Here is a 22,671-nt window from a genome sequence, read left to right on the forward strand (position 1 = left end):
AATTGACAGGGTTAAGAAAACCTCATTTTAGAAAGGAATTTTTTTTTTTTTTTTTTTTGGTGGGGGGAAGCACAGTAAGTAAGTAAGAGTAGCATTATATACTTTCTGGAGATAAAGAAGGAAATGAATTTCCAAATAGATAGCTCTAAAAACTTTGCCACTGTGGGAAAAACTTAAACTAATTGAAAAACAATTGTTTTCATCCCTAATATTTCCCCTTCATTCTTTGACAACATTTATGCTAAATTCCAAAGGTTTCTATACTGTATAATTACAATGACAGTGGTAAGCAGGCCAAGATATTATTGGTGGTTTAGGGGATGGTGGATGTATTTTTCTTTATAATATTAATACAAACATCCTTATCTAAATTTTAATATAAAATTGTTCAGTTCCTCAGGGCAATTCGAATGAGTCCTATCTGTATTGGGGCAACACAATTGAATTTTTTTCTTTAATTCATCTTTCTCATCTGGTAACAGTTAATTGCAGGAAAAAAAAATGTCATACGTAAAAAAAAAAAAAAAAATCCAGACATGGTGCAGTCATTCATGTCTGTGTTAGTCTCAAAATGACTGATCATCTTTTTTGGGATCCTCAAGATAATTCAGTATAAATGGTCATAAACAAGCCTCAAGATAATTCAGTATAAATGGTTATAAACAAGCCTCAAGATAATTCAGTATAAATGGTCATAAACAAGCCCCTAGATAATTCAGTATGAATGGTCATAAACTTGTGCAAGGGCTATGATATTCAATCTAGGGAATCAAAAAACAAAATATAACACATTCATAAGCAAGAATTTAGGACATATCGAAATAACCTATGATGGCATAACAAATGCATTTCAGCTCTGTGTCACAATTATAAAAGCCCTAGAAATTTTTGGTTATACATTCATTTTTACCATCTGAAGCTTTTAATTTATGTATTCTTTTTCATGTGCTTTTCTTTTCATGTTTATCTGTATATGTAAATTAGAACTGTCATTTGATTTGTTCCACAAGGATCTGACAAAGTAATCTCATAATAAAAAAAAAATCTAAGCACAATAAATGCACGTCCTTAAAATTCACATTACCCTGACTTCTGAATTACTAGAGCGGGTGCTGGGTAGTCTGTTCCATACATTCCACAGCTCTGTCTTCACTGTGGCTATGGAAAGCCCAAGCGATCTATTCTTATTTAAAGTTTATACCGGTAGATAAAATATAAATTTCATTTAAAACACGACAATAATATAGAGTATAGGGCTAAGATTTACTGACTTTCACATTAAGCTTGCCAGTTACATTTCACAAAACTCACAGATTATTAAAACATGATTTTTAACTGAAAAAGGCAAGTCATTTTGTCATACTTTCCTAGCTCTTGACTGCTGGTGGTGAGATAGCATGGGTCTCATTTTGTCATTTTTCTCTTATGTCAAATGTTGATAAAAAATAATGTTGATAACATTTATGCTCAATTCTCTCATACTTAGAGGAGTGTGTACTCTCAACTTTCTAGAGTTCCCAGAGTTAAATAAATAAGTACAGCTTAAAAATCTGGCATGAATAAAATAAATTTTGGTATATAATATGCTATTCTGGAAAGCAACTTATGGGCATAACTATAAGTCAGTGAAATAAATATATATATTTACTTTATATAAAAAATATAAACATATTTAATTGTCATTTCCAACAGTATCCTCTTCCATAAAGAAAAATTCCTGACTATTTGGTTATATTTGTTTACCTGTAGATATTTTTGTCTTCTTTGTTCAAAAAGTCTCAGTTAACAATGCCTAAATTTCTTATGCTCATATTCAAAGTGTTTCATGATGTGTATTACACTTTCCTTTCTTCATGCTTCTATAGTTCTATTCATGACAGCCCCTCTCACTCATAATTTTATAAATAAGCATTTGTGCCTTAAAGAAACAGCATGCTTTTATGAAGGTCTAGAATCTTTTCATAGTTCTTCCAAATCTGAGAATGTGTTATCTCTAATAAGGATTGGCCTAATATATACCTTTATGCTCATAATCTTATCTTTAATATTATGTTGTAAGTCCCTCAAGAATTATTTATGATATCCTATAGTGATCTTTATAAAGTTTATTACAAGAGTAGATGCTTCAGAAAATGCTAAATAACATCATACAGAGATTGTAAAGAACATTAATAGACAAATGCATGTGAATTCTTAAGTAAACTAGATATACTCCTATGGACAGTGTGGTATAATTAAATAATATGTTTGGAATGAATGTTTTAGACTTAGAAATATGTCTTCCATTAGAATAATGATTTTAAATGCAAGAGCAGGAGCTATAACAACACTATGAAACTGGGCAAGTCACCTAACTTGAATTAATTCATTACTTCAGTATCTATTTATTGTAAGTCTAGTTGGTAGAAGATACTGTGATTATATCAAGGGCATACAAATGGCTCTGGGATTTTCCTCATCTATAAAACAGCAGGTTGTCTCATACAATAATTAAGCCTTTTCAATTTTAGAACAAACTGAGTATATAAACTAAGAATCTTTATTATTTCATTATTCAGAGAAAAATGCCAAATACATTAAATACATATTCTGAGGTGTGATGTTACTCATATATTGTTTATGGATAAAAAATATATGTATATATATTTATGATATATATATATGAGTTTTACAAAATGATAAAACTATTATGAACACTGAAAACTTGAACTTATATAATCCCTACTATTAAAATACCAAATATTTCTGGGGCGCCTGGGTGGCGCAGTCGGTTAAGCGTCCGACTTCAGCCAGGTCACGATCTCGCGGTCCGTGAGTTCGAGCCCCGCGTCAGGCTCTGGGCTGATGGCTCAGAGCCTGGAGCCTGTTTCCGATTCTGTGTCTCCCTCTGTCTCTGCCCCTCCCCCGTTCATGCTCTGTCTCTCTCTGTCCCAAAAATAAATAAACGTTGAAAAAAAAAATTAAAAAAAAATACCAAATATTTCTTAAACTTAGATTTTTCACTCATTATATCAAAAGGATGACTTATTTTCACTAAACAAAACAAAGCTGCTTATTTTATGACCTTTAGAAAAGACTCCAAGGTAAATATTTTTGTTATTTCAGAAACACAAACGGATAACTAGTTTTCTTAGACAACAGATAACCTTAGGAATACTGCAATCATCTGAGAAGTCTTAGAAATCAAATAGATTGAAAAAATCAGAAAAAGAAATATCAAAGGTGACATTTAAATGCCGTATATTAATCTCTAAGTATATCGCTGCTGTTTTGAATGATATACATAATGAATCAAATCTTTATGTACAGTCAGAATTTCAGAGTTTGGGTAGTAGGAAAAGTAAAAGTCTTAGGTCCAGTGGTATAGTCTATTAGAGATATGAATTAGCTTTGAATTTAATCTTCATTTGATCTTCAAAGCAATATTCTCCAACCAGGACAAAAGCTTTTAATACAATTCATTACTTTTCAAAACTTATTGTCCAATATGTTAAAGTTTATCATAAGTTTAGGAAACACCACTTTCTAAAGTCCTATAAGAAGGAAAATTAACATACATAAAAACTGATGTATATGTACTCTAAAAAAATATGTTATACTAGTACTCCTACAAAAGCCGCTACATAAAAGATTTTTGTTCCTCAGAGAATTATGACTGGAAATACTATGAAAAAATAATTGACTTTGAGTGCAGCATATGGACTCAGTAGCATAATTTGCACTGATTTTTCAATCCATGTTTATTTTCCAAACTGTATAGCTTATTAATTAAAGAAGCCAAAAACATGGTAAAGAGTAAGGACAAAACTGATAGACTGCAAGTGTCTAAATGACCACATTTGTAAAGATCTGACACTGAAAACTGATCTTCTAGATGAGGGTTTGGCAAACTTTTTGTTTGAAAGGCCAGATAGTAAATATTTTAGGCTCTGTGAGCCAGATGATCTCTATCACAACTATTCAATTCTGCCATTGTTGAATGAAAGCAAACATAGACAATATGTAAATGTATGAGTGTCTGTGTTCCAATAACCATTATTTACAAAAACAGGTGACACACCAGATTAGGCATGTGTAAAATGACTGATGAACTCTGCATTTGCTGACAATATAGCGATATATACATACACATACATATACACACACACGGTAAATGACATCAATTATGATATATAAATATAATGGTTCAGATGTTTAGTTTTACACAGGAAAAATGATAGAACTATGGAAGGATAAGCTTAAGTCAGTATTTCTTAAAATGATCATTTAACATACTATGGTTTTGTCCTTGATGATTTTTATGGTTTACTGCATCCATTGATTTGTGATAATCAAATCAATGCATTATTTTTATTTGCATCTGAAAAAATAAAATTATTAATTTAAACAGTTTTTTTTTCAGTTGTAACACTATCAAACAGCTAGAGAATTCACTGTTAAATAGCTTGAGATGTTTTAAATAAACTACAGTGTATACATTAGAATAAAGATACCTTTTGAAAATCCTTGATATTAACCAGGTTGAATGAAAATATGTGATCCTTCGCTCCAACATACAGCCTACTCCGTTCCTCATCCAAAAGGAAGGTATGATAACTGGAGCTGTTGGCCAAGCCATTGAAAGTGATCACATTGTTGGATTCCAACATTTCTGCAAGGTAACAAAGCAAGACATTGGGTGTTAATGTGAGGTCCTACATGAGCATGGACTATTGGTACATGGCAATCTACGGCCTGCTGTAGCTACAAATCAGTGGTTGTTCTTAATGGTACTAAGAAATATACAGGAGCCATTTTTGTTTGTTTGTTTGTTTACATTTCATGGAAATGGAAGTCATATTCATTAGCTTGCTGATTTCATAACAATACCATATACTTCTTCAGAAGAAAGGAACAGAAATACCTCCTCTGCACAACTGATCCAATGAAATCTCTGTGCATGTAATGATAAAATGAAATGCTCAGTATTGTATATAAAATGTCTTTAATTTTACAAAGGTTTTTTTAAATGGTTTCATTTGTTCCAAATCATTATCTAAAAGGAAAAGCGAAGCAGGCCAACAGAGCAGAGGCAGTATGAGGGAAACACTGTTGAACCTCCTAGGTTGTTTGAGGCTTCTTTTTACTAAGGAATTTTTACATGTCTTTTTGACCATCTAAATCTTTTGTAATATTTTGTGACTGACATATATACAGAAGCCAAGTTACGTTTTCATAAAAACGTAAGTTATATGAATTTTACTGACTTCAATTTTTCAGTTTATTATCATTCTTCTATTTGCTTTTGCTAAGGGGCAAATCCTGACTTTTAGACCTATACCTAAGTGAAGAAATATTTTCAAATAAAAACATTAATTGTAAGTCCACCTTTGCATTACAAAGGCAATTGTTGATAATCAACAAAGAGGTTTTTTTTTTGTTTGTTTTTTGTTTTTTTTACACATCAGCCTCAGTCAAAATTATCTACATATACCACCACAATCCCCTCCCATGGGATGGAAACGCTGAAGATTCTCCAAAACTGTGTACTGAATCGATTATTCAGATTTGTCCAGGGCACACATAGTTGAACCCTTTCATCAACACCCACAAAATGCAGAATGTGTTTTCCAAGGAGAGAAAGCAGCAATATAGACCCTTCCTCTATCCCAGTCCTGTCCCCCATACATTAGCTTTACGGTAAGTTTCCTTGCTGTATATATTTCTCCTACCGCCTTCTCCATATAACCAAAAATATTATTTCAGTGGGGGATAAAGTTCAAACTCCTTAATTTAGCATTAAAGACCATCTGAGTTTACACCCCAACCCAGTACTCCTCCCTCACGTCCTCTACCCTGCAGGAAAATGTATCTGCAGTTGTCCACTTTTTAGCCTTTGCTGCCGTCGTTCTTGACATCTACAACTATATACCACCTTGACAAGGGTATCCATTCTTTTTTTTTTAATGTTTATCTATTTTTGATAGAGCACAAGCAGGGGAGGGGCAGAGAGAGAGGGAGACACAGCGAAGCAGACACTACTCTCTGAGCCGTCAGCACAGAGGCCAACATGGGGCTTGAACCCACAATCCGTGAGATCATGACTTGAGCCGAAAGCAGACACTTAACCAAATGAGTCACCCAGGCACCACAAAGAGTATCCATCCATAAGAGCTAGTTCAAGTGCAAGCCCCAAGAAATTCTTATAATTTCTTTGTAAATTACTCCTATAACTTGTATCACACTGTTACATTAACTATATGTAAATGACTTATCTACCAGAATTAACATCCCCTCAAGTCAGGAAATCTATAATTAATAGCTCACTATCCACAACTCACATGGTTTCTTTTCCACATTACCAGGTCTTTAAATATTAAATCGAATGTATATTTTTTCTATGGATTTATCTATCCATCCATCTACTACACAAAATTATAAGAATTGTTAAAATTATTAAAATGTGATTTTCTAATTAATTCATTAAAAAACAGTATAATACTGGGCTAGCCTTTTCCCACCCTCCACACCCATTAAAAAAAATAATAATAAAGGAAGAAAGGAAAGAAAAGGAAGGCAGGAAGGGAGGAAGGAAGGAGGGAGGGAAGGAAGGAATCAATTTGAGAATTTCATTCACATGAGTGACGTCTGAAATAAATGAGAGCTATTAGTTTCCAGAGAGAAAAAAACCATAATTCACTACATGGTATCTGAATTTAAATGTCATCCTGTCACCACTTTCCGAATTATTGCAAATACTCAATGCTACAGAGAATGAATATAAGACTGAAATTTCCGGCATCCTGAGCTGTGTGAGGACGGCTACTGTAAAAGGCAAGGGTACATTACTGGACATGTTCAATGACTGACTTAATGGTTGTTCAAAGAGATAATAATTATCAAATAGAGAACGTGCCCTTCAGTATTCCTTCCAATTATAAAATCTATAATAATCCCCCCCCCCAATACAAGAGAAACAAAACTACAGGGAGCTAGACAAACTGAAAAGTCAGGTAAGTCTAAGCCAAGACAATTACATAAATATTAACCAATAGGAGGGTCCTTCAAGAGACACAAAGGTGAATTTTAATTGGAAACACACAGAACTATATAAGGGAGGTCTAAGCATCAAGTGGAAAAAGTTATGGGAAGACAACTACTATACCTAGAGAACGCAGAGTCATCCAGTTACAGGTAAGAACACAAGTATCATCATAGTACTTACTAGCTGTGCAAACTAGGATGAATTCCTTATGCTACCTGGACCTCAGATTTTGGAAGATGGGGTTAATAATATATCTTCTAAGAGCTATTGTGAAGGTGAAATTAGGTAATTCATGTTAAATACTTAGAACAATAATTTGCATAGTAAAGCACACAATCACCTATGTGTATAAGTAGAGGTGAAATAGTAGTATGGTCAATCTTTTTGACCAGAAGTAGGAAATTAAGGTCCAGATGTAGCAGACTGAAAAAAATACTTTTCTACCTATCTTACCAAATATGCTAACTCATTAGCATTATCATTTTGTAAAGGGATAAAGAAAACCAATATACTTTCGATTTACATTAGTATGAAATATAAAGGTCCTTTTAAAAACAGTGAAATATTTTTTTGGTTTGCCAATTTCTATAACCTAAATTTTAAATAATAAATGTAGTGCCTATCTATATTATAATTCCAAACAATGAAAATATTCACCCAATTAAAAAATACATTACAGGTTGAATTTTGTAAATTCGTTCAGGGAGAATGATTGGTTACTCAGTACAGACAACTTAGAGAAAAGTCTTTAGTGGTTTATGTATGACATCACTACAGAAACAAACTACACTTTAAAAATATGTTAGTGCTAGATCATTTCATTAAACAAAGAGACAATATTTTCCTGGAGTATGGGTTAGCAGCTGTGTTTTCCATCACTTTCAAATATACTTGATTTTGCCTAATCATTCCTTTTTGCTCCAATTTCTTTAGATGTTCCTCTCTATCAAGGACTTTTTATATTTCATTACAACCAAGAAAAGAGTCTTTTTGAGACTCTCATGACACTGAGTCACAGCAAATTCTAGATTGCTTAGATTATCTCAACACTTTCCAGGGAAAAAAATACCTAGGTTAAAATCAGAGACGTTTTCTCTACATCTAGATAGATCTCATATTCTTTAATATTCTGTTTTCCTTTTTTAAATTTGTTGTTTTTTTCCCTATATGTAGATACATTCAGCTATACCTGATATTAAATAACTTCAACTTTGACTCTACTCCTTCAGAATTTTAGGACTTTCTTTTCAGCTTCTATTTTATAATTCTTAGTGTGACATAAATTAGAATTGGAACTAAAATAAGTATTCAAAAATGTGAAATGTTTAATATTCAACTACCTTTTCATATCTTGCCTATGTTCACATCCAGGAAAATAGCAACAAACATTAGAGAACAATCTAAATTTCTACAGAATCAATTTGACTATAATGAATCTGGTAGACCAAAGCATGTAAAGACACTAATTCTTTCTGGTGTAATTCAGCTTTTTCCTGGTTGAGACATTGCTTCAACCTCTACACGTTGTGTCAACCATAAAGAGAAGTCAATGTACAATTGTAATCAAAAGTGCCATTTCAAACAAGCACTCTTTAATGAACTTTTTATTCTGAAATACGAAAAGTGATTAAATAAGCATTCTATTTATTTCAGCTTCCAAAAATGACTTAGCGTCTACAATTTGTTTAATGACAAAATGGAAGCTATACCAATCAAAGAGTAAATAGTTTTTGCTCAATAGTGCTAACTATTATCACCATTATAAGATAATGGAGACAGTAAGCATTAAGTGTATATAGATGTTCTGGATGGGAATCATTTCATATGATTTCAAGCAGCAGAGTGTTCAATTACAAATAGATTACATTCTCTTGTGATATAATTCCATAAAACAGTCTTATGAAATTCAGGACACATATATATAAAGTCCATATATCTATTTTTAATGTAATAACATGAGCAAAAGAAGAAATGAAACTATAATTGATGTATTTTAATTAGAGGAGCCCACCAACTAATTATGGGAGAAGAACCATGATCTTTTCTAATGCATCTTTATTTCTTTGAAAGTTTATTTATTTTTGAGAGAGAGCACACAAGTGACTGGGGAGGGGCAGAGAGAGGGAGGCAGGTAATCCTAGGCAGGCTTGGGGCTGTCAGTGCAGAGCCCAACACAGGGCTCCATCTCACAAACTGTGAGATCATGACCTGAAATCAAGAGTCAGTCAGTCAACTTACTGAGCCACACACAGGCGGCCCTCATGTCAATTCTAATTTTCATTCTACTTATTTATTTATAAATTTTGAGATCTGCCTTTTTTCCTGAATTCATCATAATCTATGTAGCTTTATTTGAATAGAGAAAAAAAGACATTGTTAGTAATTATTATCAGTAGATTAAGATACTGAAAAATTATTTTACGAGCTGATGTTCTTCTCATGTTTATTTTAATGTATGAAACGAAAAAAATGATGGGAAAATTTATATCAAAATCATACATGACTACTGACCTCTACATAATAAAGCTGGATAGTTCCTGTGGTGTTCTGATTATCGTTAGGACAAAAATAGATTTCTACAGATTATTGTATTGCAATAACCAGGTCAGATTCTCAAAAGGCAATGAAATGAATACAAATTTCTAGAATGTAAGACCGCCCAGAACTAGACATTTTTATAATAGGATGAAGAACTGTCTGACCTTCAAAATCAAACAATAGCCACTCTGTTCTTTATATTTCTGACTTCCATTATTGTTTCTCATTCTCTTGCTCTTCCTTCCTCTTTTTCTCTCTTCTTTCCTTACCCCTTCCTCTAAGTTTTATAGCATGAAAGGTAATAGGATGCCATCAGTTACTGGATTCAAATTAATTGCCTGTATTCATTCATGGCTTTAGCCTCATGTCCTTTTTCTATGACTTGAACTTTGTCCTTTCACAGAACAAAGATCCCATTTAAAGTAGTCAAAGGCTGGAACTATAGGAAGCCAAATATTTTGACTAAATGATGACTATATCCAGATATTTGTAAATACTGGAAGGTTCACTGAGGTCCAAAGTTTTAGATGCTGTATTTCAGTGCTTCCTAGATTATTTTTTAAATTTCAAAAACTAAATTATTTCTAAAGCAAAATAGGAGCTAAAATGAAAGTTGGCAACTTTTTGTTGCATTATAAAAATAACAGAAACAAGTACTATTGACAGTCATATCATTTCATACAAAAAAGAGGCATTTTATTTAATAAAAAGAGCAAGAAGAAGCACACAAAAAGGATAATCCTTGGATATGGATAAATTTATATTGTAGAAAAATTCACCTTATTTTTACTACTTTATTTCACCAAGGACTTATTTTTAAAGACTATTACACAGAAGAGAAGTACCTTTCCACAGACATGTTTGGCAACTGCTTCTCTAAGATAAATTGTGTGAATGGTGAACTCTACTCACAGCATTTCTAGCCAGTGTATTTTGTCATTACATAGATATAGCTAATGTTAGTGGGTATCTACACGCTTTTATTTATTTGGTGATGCTGAGTATATGCTCTCAGTTCACAAAGTTTGGTATGTATTGTTCAAATATACTTAGAAAAATCTATCTTCTAATTTCATTACTAGTAAATACTTGAAATGTGCATCCAATTTTTACATCCTGGTCCGATGGTAACTTTTACATTAACTACTTTCTCCAGTCTATGCCAGACGCCACAACACTCTGTAAAACACAACTCCCCCCACCTCTGCCTAGAACATTTCTCCAAGTTCTTCCAACTTATTTATTTATATTTGCCAAGGGTCTGATCTCTAACGTCTCCTAACACATTGAATTTATGGCAGGACTCTCCCTTCTCTTCTCAGGTGCTTCTTATTTGTAGTTGACTTGGAGAGACTCCCTAATCAAAGTACAAGGTGCCCACATTTGAGTTTTAGACAAGCAAAGGTCCGTTACCAGCGCAAACCCAGTTTCTAAGCTTCTGGATGCCACACAATGAACTATATTGTCAGTGAGAGACAATGTATTTTTCCTCAAATATGCTTGTAAAACTCAAGAGCAGGCCTATCTGTGATATTAATCTGTTTTTCACTTTTTACAATGTGAAACATATGTATGGAGAGTTACTTCCTACAGACTAATCTAATTCAACAAGCACATACCCAGTCTTTACTGTGTATAATACACAGGCATTGGCTAAGAAGTATGTGGAATATAAAGAGTAATAAAATCTTGATGGAAAGACAAATGCCCTCAAAGAAGCAAAAACTAAATGAACAGCATGAAGAATAATAAGAGCTAAGAAAGTTAACAGGAGGGAGAAATTAATGCCTCATGGAAAAGTGGATACTCATTGGGGAAAGAGCTTGGCGATTAATCCTGGCCTTAAAAAAATGTGTAACATATGACTTTGACCAGCAGGATGAGGTGTGGCAGAGCATTCCATGCACAGGACATGATAATGATCAGGAGACAGAAATAAGGTAAAATATAAGGTACAGTTTTAATTGCCTACTATTGCCAAAAACTGCTAAATGACTTATAGGTATATTCATTAAAAGTTTCATAACAAGACTATGAGGTGACAGTTCTCAGTCTCATTTTTTCTCAGACAGATATTGGAAATATCCTAGGTCACAGAGACTATGTGGTAGAAAGTCAAGATATCCACTCCCATCTGACACCTGGGGCCGGTTCTTTTGGTCTTACCCTATTCTATCTCTAAGAAGGGAGAATCTTTGAGAATGCTAAGAACAGATTATTGAGAAAAAAAATGTAAGTTCGGTTATTTCTTACTATTACATATCTCACCTTAGTTGGTAGTCTCTTAAATCTTTATCTTATTTTCTCTGTACTTGATCTTTTTTTACACAGTAATAACTCCATGGGTGATCTTTTCTACAGGTATTTCTTGGTCACTAGCAGGATTTTGACATGTCTTAAATGTCTATCTTCCAAGACAGATTTCCCTCTGAAGACCAAACAAGGGCTTACCAAATACTTCTATGTAGATATTGTACAAACATGTCAGAGTTTGCAGGACTTGAACAGAACTCACTCCCTTTTCTTCATTCCATTACTGACATCATCACCTTTCTGTATGTTTAAAACTAGATGCAGGTATCACTCAATCATGTAACCCAGAGCCTCTTCATCATCCATCGGTCCAATCCATCACTCCACTTTGTTAAATGCTACAATAATTTCTTGTGTATTTTCCTTTGCTTACATCCTCATTGTCAGTGTCATAATTCATTTCCTCATAATTTCTTCCTTTGATTCTTATAATTATATTCTAACAGAACTTCCTCCGTAGGTTTACACTAACAAACCATGCTAGTGCTACCTCCAGAATAATTTTCTACAAAACAAGCTGAGAAAAGGGCACTTTTACTCTATCACTTTCCTTTGAATCTCACATGGAAAAAAAGAAAAGAATAAGAAAACAGAGAAGAATATCGGTCTTAAATGAAGAGAGGAAGTAACCCCAAAGAAATATCAAACCACAAATTAGTAAGAAAACATGTCCAATATAGCAAAAGCATGAAATGTTTCGAGACGGAATGCTGAAATCTGGCACATACCTTCATATACTCCAGGTAGGATCGAATTAGTAATCAAAAGGTTAACAAATCATAAAAGTTGTTTCCTCAAATTCTTAATTACAGAAACAAACTCTAGGAATCCATAAGGCTATTATAGGAAAATGTCCATAAAAAGTGAAATTATACCTAAAGTACAAAGGTGGCATTACCACCACCACCACCACCACCATCATCACAAGTAACACTTGAATGCAAGATACTGTTCTAACCACATACATACAGAGGATTATTATATATAAAGTGATCACAGTGCTATATGAGTCTAATTATCTGTAGAAGAAATGGCTAACCATCTACTTAATTAATTATTGAATTTGAGATCTAAAAAAACCTTTAGACTATAAAGTCTGATTACTTTCATTTACAAAAAAGCATAAATGACTTTACAATGAATAGTTGCAGAGGCCAGGTTTATATTAAATTCTCCTGGCTCTTAGTTTAATGTTCTTTCTAAATAAATCTCTAGAAAACTCAAGACTTTAATTTTTCTCCTAATTTTTTTCTGCCTGATCTTTGGTAAGTTTTTGTACAAGTATCTGCTCAAAAAATAAAAGCTGCTAACGATTTATGAGGAAAAAAAATCTAATATAAGATACTAATTTTTACTTCTTCCTGGAAAAAATGAATTTAAATATCATTATTACATAAAGCAACTAAATGTTTTAATGTGACTAAAAGTGATTAATAAAACCCTGTATTACAATTGATCACTTATTTCTGTGCAAGATGATTAGTCAGTAAAAGTCTCCAATTAAAGTATAGATCTTTCTTTTATAATAATTCACACTGGTTTAATTTAGTGCATTGGGTGATAGGCTAGTAATCCAGAGATCGAAACTCTGTTTTTGATTCTGTCTTTAGGTCTTAATTATTTATGAGGCTCCTCTACAGGCAGGTTTCTATTACCAGTAAATGTTCATTAAATGCCTATGAGTAGCAAGAATTGTATTATCATTAGCAAAGTTAAAGAAAACAAAAAAGAAGCCTATCTAAAGAACACACCCGAAAGTCTGATTTGTCAGGCAGTTCTGGTCAATCATTTACACATGCCATAGCATATATTTCAGTGTGGTCTTGAAATAGCTGTCATATTCCAAATGGCTATCAGAAAGCAAATGTTTTCTAATATTTATACACTATATACTTTAATTTTCCAGTAACAAAAATGTGGACAACATTCACATATGGAGAATTAAATAGCTATAAACCACTTATTACATGTTATCTTTTATATATACCCACTGTAAGAATTTTTAAAAAACTGCTTAAGAATTTCTCTGAATTTTTCTAATGTTGAGAAAATGAGCTTTTACTTAAGAAAGAAAATGAGTATTTCATCCGTATTTTTCCATCATTTCCACTCCATGATATGCTTATGGGAGGAAAGAAACCTTCCTTATTCACTGACAAGAACTGATACATTGAAGTGTGACCATTCCAGAGAACATATTTACTTCAGTGTTCATGAGTGTCCCTTTTTGACTGAGGTAAGAATCTATTTCTCAGAGTTGGAAGAGAGAGAAGGTCACAAGGAAGTCCAGGAGATCATATGGACACTCTCAAGGATCAATCCAGTAACCAAATCAGAGGAGCATGTCTGTGTGTCTGGGGATAGGAATTACCTAAAACTTAGATTCTGTGGACAAAAGATATTTACTACATGTTTATCAAATGAATGAGTAGATGAATTTCTGATTAGGTGGATAAAATGAACGTGTTTATGAGTGTACAACAGGGTATGTGGGTTAGATTACCCATATCTTATCCTGCTCCCCTTATTCCTCTAGTCTTTTCATTCTCTAAATTGCATGGTGTCTGGGTGTCACAAACAAACGCAATTTGAGTTTGTCAGTTAAAGTAGAAGTTGGTTCACCTGAGAGCTTATTTTATTGTCTTTTGAGGGGGATATGGGGAATAGGGAGAGCATTCATATGGCATACCTAGGCATGTCCCACTGCTTTAACCAGAATAGATACATTTTGATTATGAAGGCTTCTGGCTTGCCCATAAAAGGATTCTGTTTGAATCAGATTTCCTGCAGAGGGGTGGAAGAGAGATGGAAGAGGAGGGTGTTTGTTGAAAACTAATGAACTCAAAAGATCTCTAGATGAAACCATACAGTATGTTCTGAGTCTATTCTGATCTTAGTGACAATAATAATCCTATTAATGATGACACATTATGTTTCCCCTAATAATGTGTTTAATTTTGGAGTGGGCACATTTCAGAAATTATTAATCAAAAGAAGTCAGATGCTTTAATGAAGTAGGTTTATAAGATTTCACTGGCATTCTATAATTTTTCTATATACATAAATAAAAGGGGGGATTTTTTTTTTTTATATATGAAGTTTATTGACAAATTGGTTTCCATACAACACCCAGTGCTCATCCCAAAAGGTGCCCTCCTCAATACCCATCACCCACCCGCCCCTCCCTCCCACCCCCCATCAACCCTCAGTTTGTTCTCAGTTTTTAACAGTCTCTTATGCTTTGGCTCTCTCCCACTCTAACGTCCTAATAAAAGGGGGGATTGATTATTACATAGATAATTAGGGCAAATTAAGTTTTCCTATATTCTACACTGCCCAAATATTTTCTTTTTTTACAAAAATTATCTCACGGTATTAGTTCTAAAATGTACTTTGTACAGAAAGAAATAATAATTTAAAAATTTTATCTTATATAGAAAATGAGACAAGTTAAATTTTATTGTCTAAACACATTCTGCTATAAGTGTATTCTAAGACTGGGTCATGTTTTGGAATATGTGGAGATTACAATTAAAAATAATGTGAGCCAGGATTGATTTAAGAGCCCTGAGGACAATTCAGTGATTCCCTAGAATGAAACTAAGAATCCAGCATGTTTATTGAAAATCCTTGCTTTCCCAGGGCTCATTAAAATCAAGCATATCTCTGGGCTGAACAGGAGGACAACAGACATTCAACATTCCCGGGACCAATGCAGGGCACACAGACATTTATCCCCCCAAGAACAAAAGTCTAATTCAGAACCCGATTTATCTCTTTTAGAATGGGCAAAAAAAAAAGCAGCATAAGTCAATTTCTTATTAAACTTGCTTCTTCTACACTTCATCAAAAACATTACCATTTCCCTTTCATAAAACAACAAAAACCAAACCAAAACACTAATAAAAATTTTAAAATGAATGATAAATAATAAACGTTGTTTAAAGTGACATATGATCTCCTTTTAATCCCTGCCTTAACACACATTCAAAATGAGACTCCTCCATTAGTTTGAATACAGAGAATAATGGGAAAATTTGCCTCAAGACACAGGGAGAGAAAGTGTTATTAGTGCTATTAAGTTCTAATGAAACCCTCACAGCAGTTCTATGTGAGCATGAAAGAGTCACATAACATTATCTAAGGTCCCCAATTTCTGAATTCTTACCTTTTCCTGTTACTGGTTTCTTTTGCATGTAAATAGTTAAAAGATTATCTCTGCCAATCATTTCTTTATAATATTACTATTACTAAGTTTTGGATTAAATAATTGACAATTATTTTCTATCTTTAAAATTAGAATATTTCTTCAAATACAGGTATTTATTTTAATTTCTCTTCAAATCAATAAATTGTTATAAAAATAGGAACCTATGTACTCCCACCTCAGAAAACTTGCTTTAGAAGCCAAGGTCTCATTTTTTGCTGTGTTCCAAAGTGGCAAAACATTTTTCATAACATTTCCAAGATTTTAAATATTTCTTTTAATTTTTTATTTCCTTGTAAGGCAATTATCTAAAACAGGCATTTGTTTCTTGTTAGGCTAAATGCCACTCCTGGTAAGACTCAAAAAGTGGTAAAAACCAGAATTACAAAATCAAGGAAAAAATTTCTAGTTTTCTCAAGTATAACTGTTGTTTTATCATTTCTAAGTACTCAAAGGGAAGAAATTCCACTTTAAAAACTCAAGAAAGTAGTTTAAAAGTTCATAGCTGAGTTTGTTTGATGAACTTAATGACTTCCACCTCATTTAGGAAATCAGAATCTAAAAAATGTTACACTCAACTCTCTTGATAGGCTCTGGAGTTTATCAGCCCTGCTTTGCCACTTCATTAGCTGTCAAGAACCAGTAAGTGATATTGCTATGAAAGTCTTGATTCAGGTAGTTGAGAATGCTCTTATTGCAAAAGTACCAATTATCAACAGAAGCGAAATCAAAAGACGGTCTATCAGGAAAGACACATCATCCACATACATACAGTTGGTTATCATCTTTGTAGACATCAAAGAAAAGGAGAGCTTTTGAACTATCAGTAGTTGATTTGTAACATTCAGAAAAAATACACACATTGATTTAATATACACTGCAGCAGAGTTATCACTGACCTTGGAACTCTTACCTTATAATCATGTGAGGGCAACAAAATAGGAATACAAATGCATATTTTCTTACTGAAGGATAAATGCATAAAAGATAAAAATATGCACTTTTTAATTTCTATGCCTAAATGGATGCTTATACTTGGTCTTACACTATTTCTGTGGCCAATCTTTTACTAAATATATTTGTGTTTTGTTAAGTAAGCAATTCCACAATAAGCTTTCCCTTTAATGCACATATACTATTTGGGGTTCAAAATACTACCTTAGTGAAATTTAATTTTAATTATAGAGAATTTTATTTCCTCCCTACCTTCTACAGTTGATAAACTGGAAAAGCATAAACAATCTTGAATATTCCAAACAAAAGTTAGAACATATTTTCTGTGACATTTACATGCCATTAGTTATACATCAAGAACTGTTGAAGCTATCTCTTTGCCCAATGAAAGCAAACATACATATTAATGAATGAAGGATCCTATACTGGTGTGTTCCATAAAACACTAATTTCCTCTGATGCTCCATGGAATAAAGTATTCCATGAGAAGCTGGAATGTGGGAGAATACTGCATATATTATATTATACTTCAAATTAAGACCTTAAAAGACTTTTGGAGGTCTAGCTGTGGGTAAATTTACATAAGGAAACTACTAAACCTGTTTCCCAACCTTGTATGATATATTTTTTTTTAATGTAAAAGCACTCCTACTTTCAAGAAATATTCAGGGAGATACTACCATATTAATAGAAGACTCTGATTACTAAAAATGCTACTTATTGATAAATACCAGGATATTAAACAGAGAAAATAGTTTGGTTGGAATTATTTTTAAATGATAGACATTTTCCAGGCTAATTGTTCTGAAAAGTGAATGCAGACCAATTCCTTTCTTTGTGCTGTCATCTTGCCTTCAATTCCTGTATATTTTTGGAGGGTAACAGTATTGTAATAATAACATCCCATGTTTCTGGTAGATTCCTTAATCTGATTTTAACTTATTTTTAATATAAGGTAAACAGAAACCAAAAAATGTTAGGAAATTGGTGTAACAAATATTTAATATCTAATTCAGCTAATGATTATTAGGCATTGTCTGAATAAAAAAATAGGACAGTTTCCTAGAATTGCAATCATATGTCTAGAAATGAAAAGTAAAACAAAAGTCACTTTATGTTTTGTATGAGTTTCAAAAGAGTGCTTGGTTTTTGTTTTTTTTCTCTTTTTGGTTTTAAAATGTATCTGTATCTGCACAGTTTTGACCAAGACTTTCTTGTAAAATGGCATATAGTTTAACTATTGTATATATTGTAAGATATATCAGATATATGCACATAGCTATATCATTACTCTGATATATATACAGGCCTGAGGACTGACAGGTGTCTGTCTGTCCTAGTGAGAGTGGGGGGCCTTCCCAGAGCTGGCCCAGCGAAGGAGGGCACCCGGTCCTGTGTGTTGAGCCTGGCTGGGGCTTTATGGCAGTTGACAACACTGTAGCACAGTCCTGTGTGCTGGCCATCAGCTTGTGTGCCTGTCACATGATGTTTTGCTAAGCAAGCAGAACCAGTCTTGACTAAGCATTCAGATGGGAGAGGACAACTTCTTAGCACACTTGCGGCCATTCCTCCCTCCTGCACCCTTGGCTGACATGGCTAATTAATCACTGCATTCAGAATCCTCCCGCCAGCCAAGCTGGCAGGCCCTTCTCAAGGACGAGGAGCCTTGCTGCCAGCCTACTGGGGAAAGTAAGCCTTGTGAACAATGATCAGAAAGGCAGGCCCCAATACTAAGAGAACACCCAGGTCTCAAAGTCAAGCAGTGGCCCAGTGAGGCCTAGAACTCACATCTAGGGCGCTATTCACTGCCCCGCTCTTGGTACCGCCCCTTTCACACCTGCACCAAATTCTGGAACTCCTCTACTCCCTAATCATGCATCTGGGAGTGCTGGCTGGCTACCTTGAAATACTCCTTAAACACAGCGTTGTCCCTGGCACGGGAAGGAGTTGGTGTAGAAAAACCTCCAGCAAAGCCTGCTCAGGGAGCAGCTTCCAAATCCCAAGTGGCTTTTTGAGCACCTGCTGTATGTCCCAAGCTGGTTTATCTACAGCTGGGCCTACGGGCAACCTGATTCCCTCTGCTGTGCAGTGGCTTTCTTGTTCCTGTGACTCCTGAGTCCACCAGGCCAGCTCCCAGAACGGCGGGTGCAGGGAAACCGGGCACGAGCACCCGCACCCCTCCCCCCACGGGCCCCGGGCGGGGAGCGTGAATTACCTACCCGCGCGTACAGCCTGGCTCTCTCTGGCGCTGTAGGAAACATCCATTACGGAGCTAATACTGGGGGATGGGCGGTGTTTTGGGTTTTAAAAAGTATCCCTTTTTAAAATGATAAATAATATACCCTTGTAAACATATTAAAATAATAAGACAGACCAGCATTTAATGGAAGTGCTGGAGGGCAGGGTGAGCCAGGCGAGAGGTAAGCGGACTCACAAAAACCTCCGGGAACAACTCCGCCAGGGAGTCGGAACATTCTGCCCAGAAAAAGCCAGATCTCGCGAGATCTCTGCAGTTCTACGCGGGCTGACAGGGGCAAAAAAAACCTGAATGTTTACTTTTTTTTAAGTGAACGTAACGGTCGGAAATGTTTAGTCGCCTAAGGAAAAGGCCTCAAAGTACATAAGTAAAAATCGATGGAACTACACAGAGAGGCAAATCTACCGTTATATTCAGAGATCTCAACAATCGTCTTCAAATAATTGGCAGACCACCCTTCCAAGTATATATGTATATAGTAAAGGTACAGAAAGGATACAGATTATCAACCTTCTTGACTTCGTTGACATTTGTAAAATACCTGCAATAAACAAGAATACAATATACAGCCATTTCAAGTAAACATGAAACGCAGATAGCTCATATTCTAGGCCAGAAAGTAAGTCTCAATAAATGTAAATAATTCAAGTCATAAAGTATGTACTCCGACTGCAATGTATTTTTTTCCGTTATTGATTTATGTCAAGGAAAATTATATTTTCATGCTGAATAGCATGTCTGAAATGCTTGAGTCCAAATGTCCACCTCTCTTTGAGACTTGTGGAATCCTTAAAAATGACAGTAGCTAGTTTAATTCCATTTGTGTGCAAGACATTACATTTTACTAAAGCAGCTGTTTTTCATGGACTATGTCCAGGTTTCTCCTCAGGATATAAACTAGTGACCTCATACTTCCAACTCAAGACCTATCTATCAACACTCTTTCCCATGCAAGATTTTCATTATGCAGGATTCCTCCTATGGTTGGATCAGCATATCCAGGACTACATAAAATAGTGTCTCTTTTAATTAGACTCAAATGTGCTCAAGTCCCATTAGGTTTTCATAGATTTTTTTTAAGTTACTCCAAAGTTTCTGGGAGAATTTGAATGTATTTTAGCTTTCATCAACTCTATACCTTCCTAGTCTATAGCTTCTATATTTTAAGAAGGTGATGTGCTTTGGGCAGGTGTGCCTCGTTCTTTCCAAATAACTTGACAAAAACACTTGACCTCAAATAGGCCATCTTTTCCACTTGGGGAATTTCTCTTGGGTAGATGAGAAATTGTGTCAACTTGTATCAAATATGCCCTTAAGAAGTTACCAAATGCAGTTCTCAGCTTTAACACTTCCTTCTTCTGTATGCTCATTAGCTTATTTTAATTATGTAGGGGAGAATGAAAATGATTGAAGTCAAAATGTTTTAAATATATTTCTACTCTAAAATACCCAAGAAAAGTTTTAAAAGTGTGCATTCTATTTGATGATGAGATCTGAGATTTTAAGTTATATTGGTAACATTTGCCTTACATTTAAACAGCAAAATATAATTACTTTCAAATATATCCAGTTTAACTGTAGGGTTAAGGAAGATTCTGAAAGCTCAGTTTTTGTTCTGCGTATCATATTAAATCTACATCTGATTTATGATGGAGCTACTGGCAAGAGTCTATGACTTTTTTTTTTGCCTCTGTAACTCTACATGTAAAATACCTGCTCCTAAATATTTCTTAGGCTAACTTAAAAAGAAAAAGAATGATGTAATGTCTAAATATCTTTAACGTCTTTTCTTTCTGAAGATGTTATAATGATTCCAACTTTTTAAGGCTTCTAGACAATTTCTTTCCAACTGGAATTTTATAAATTACAAGACCTTTTATTGTGGGTTTTTTGTTCACTTTTTTCATATCATCCTCTGGAATCAATGGTTACCAGTATTTATAGGATACATCAGGGGGAAAAAAAAAGAAATAATGGGGTTTATACATCTTTACATGACCAAAGTATCATGACTCCTGAATTATTTGGGTTCAATTTAATTTTAAAGTCTCCATCTGTAAGCCTTATAGCAGAAAAGTGCTCTTTCCAAACTTTCCCTCCTATAGGTAATCACAAACCCCGTAAAGTGTGACCTTTAAATGCTATTGTTAAAAAAATAATAAAAATAAAAAAATGCTATTGTTAGAGCTATGATAGCATCCTTGGGTCACTCTATGCCTTAAAAGTATTTACAAAATAATTTCTTAAAAAAACACTATTTAGATCAATGTTGCATAACTGAGCGAGCCACAGGAAAGGATAGTTTTATTACTTCGCTTAGTATTTATTGCCTGAATTGTCTGTGAAGGGATTATTTGTAAAATACACATTCCAATTCTACGTATGTGGCATGTTTCTGTGGGAAAGTTTGTGTGCATATAAGTCTGTATACAGTGAAGATACACATGTCAAAAAGACATGAAATGTATGTGGGAATATTATGTTTTTCACCAGCTGTGTGTTACAGCCATAGGATTTCTTCCTTATATATTTATTTGAATGAAAGTCATAGTCCTCCATCCTGACCCATAAAATGTTAATCCTTTCAAGAACGTCTCAATTTCTTTTGTTAAAGGACTCTGTATAACAATATCAAGACCAAATCCTTACTTGGAGCTAACCTTTTCACCTAAAGGTGGATAACCAGACTTGAAATGTTCAATCTGTATGCCAGCACTGACTTAAAGTACACGTATAGAATCCTTTGTTTAAATTCTCCCCAAATTAGCAATCAGCATTGTAATTTTCAAGCTTGGTATATACTGAGTAAGTGAGTGAATGTTCTATGCAATTTTAACATTATCTGGAATATTTGCATAGGCAAAAATGCACTCTTTTGAATGGCATGAGAAGGGCTGCTAATCAAAATTCCTTTGAGTATGAAAATCTATTTTTCCTTCACACTGGTATTGCTACTTCTCCAAAATCCTTATAATGAAATTTTACAATTTGTATGTTTACTTTCAAAAATGAAGGTAAAACCAATAGCTATTAACTTTTTTCCATACTGGAAAATGTCTACATCCCATGAAATATCATACTTTATCATTGAAAGATGAATAACATCTGTAGGGATCTCAAAAGGTCTTGAGTTCAGAACCTGTTGAATGCTAATTTGAGACTTTGTGTACAAAGTTTGCTGATGACCACACACTGACTAATACCCAGCAAGGTTAAGGGGACTCTGTACAGTGGATCTGCTAGCAAAAAGTCAAAAGGTACATTTTGCATGCTGACTTTAATGGAGTTTGTGCGTGTGTGTGTGTGTGTGTGTGTGTGTAAAAGTAGCACTAGCCGTCTTTTCTGAAGAACCAGAGCACATAGTTAGTTCAAGCAAGT

At 34.1% G+C, this 22,671-nt stretch overlaps 1 protein-coding gene across 1 annotated transcript in view; it reads right to left on the reverse strand.

Moving 5' to 3' along the window:
• Nucleotides 1-22,671, reverse strand: part of SEMA3A (semaphorin 3A) — a 202,685-nt gene that overhangs the window by 145,096 nt on the left and 34,918 nt on the right. The window contains exon 2 of the mRNA XM_047096879.1: nucleotides 4,494-4,651. Within this exon, the coding sequence (XP_046952835.1) occupies nucleotides 4,494-4,651 (158 nt within the window). The remainder of the gene's footprint in view (nucleotides 1-4,493; nucleotides 4,652-22,671) is intronic.

Source organism: Lynx rufus, unplaced genomic scaffold (genome assembly GCF_022079265.1).
Source record: "Lynx rufus isolate CCGP_SWC_20201006 ecotype Redwood Valley unplaced genomic scaffold, mLynRuf1.p SCAF_4, whole genome shotgun sequence".
In the NCBI taxonomy this organism is placed as follows: domain Eukaryota; kingdom Metazoa; phylum Chordata; class Mammalia; order Carnivora; family Felidae; genus Lynx; species Lynx rufus.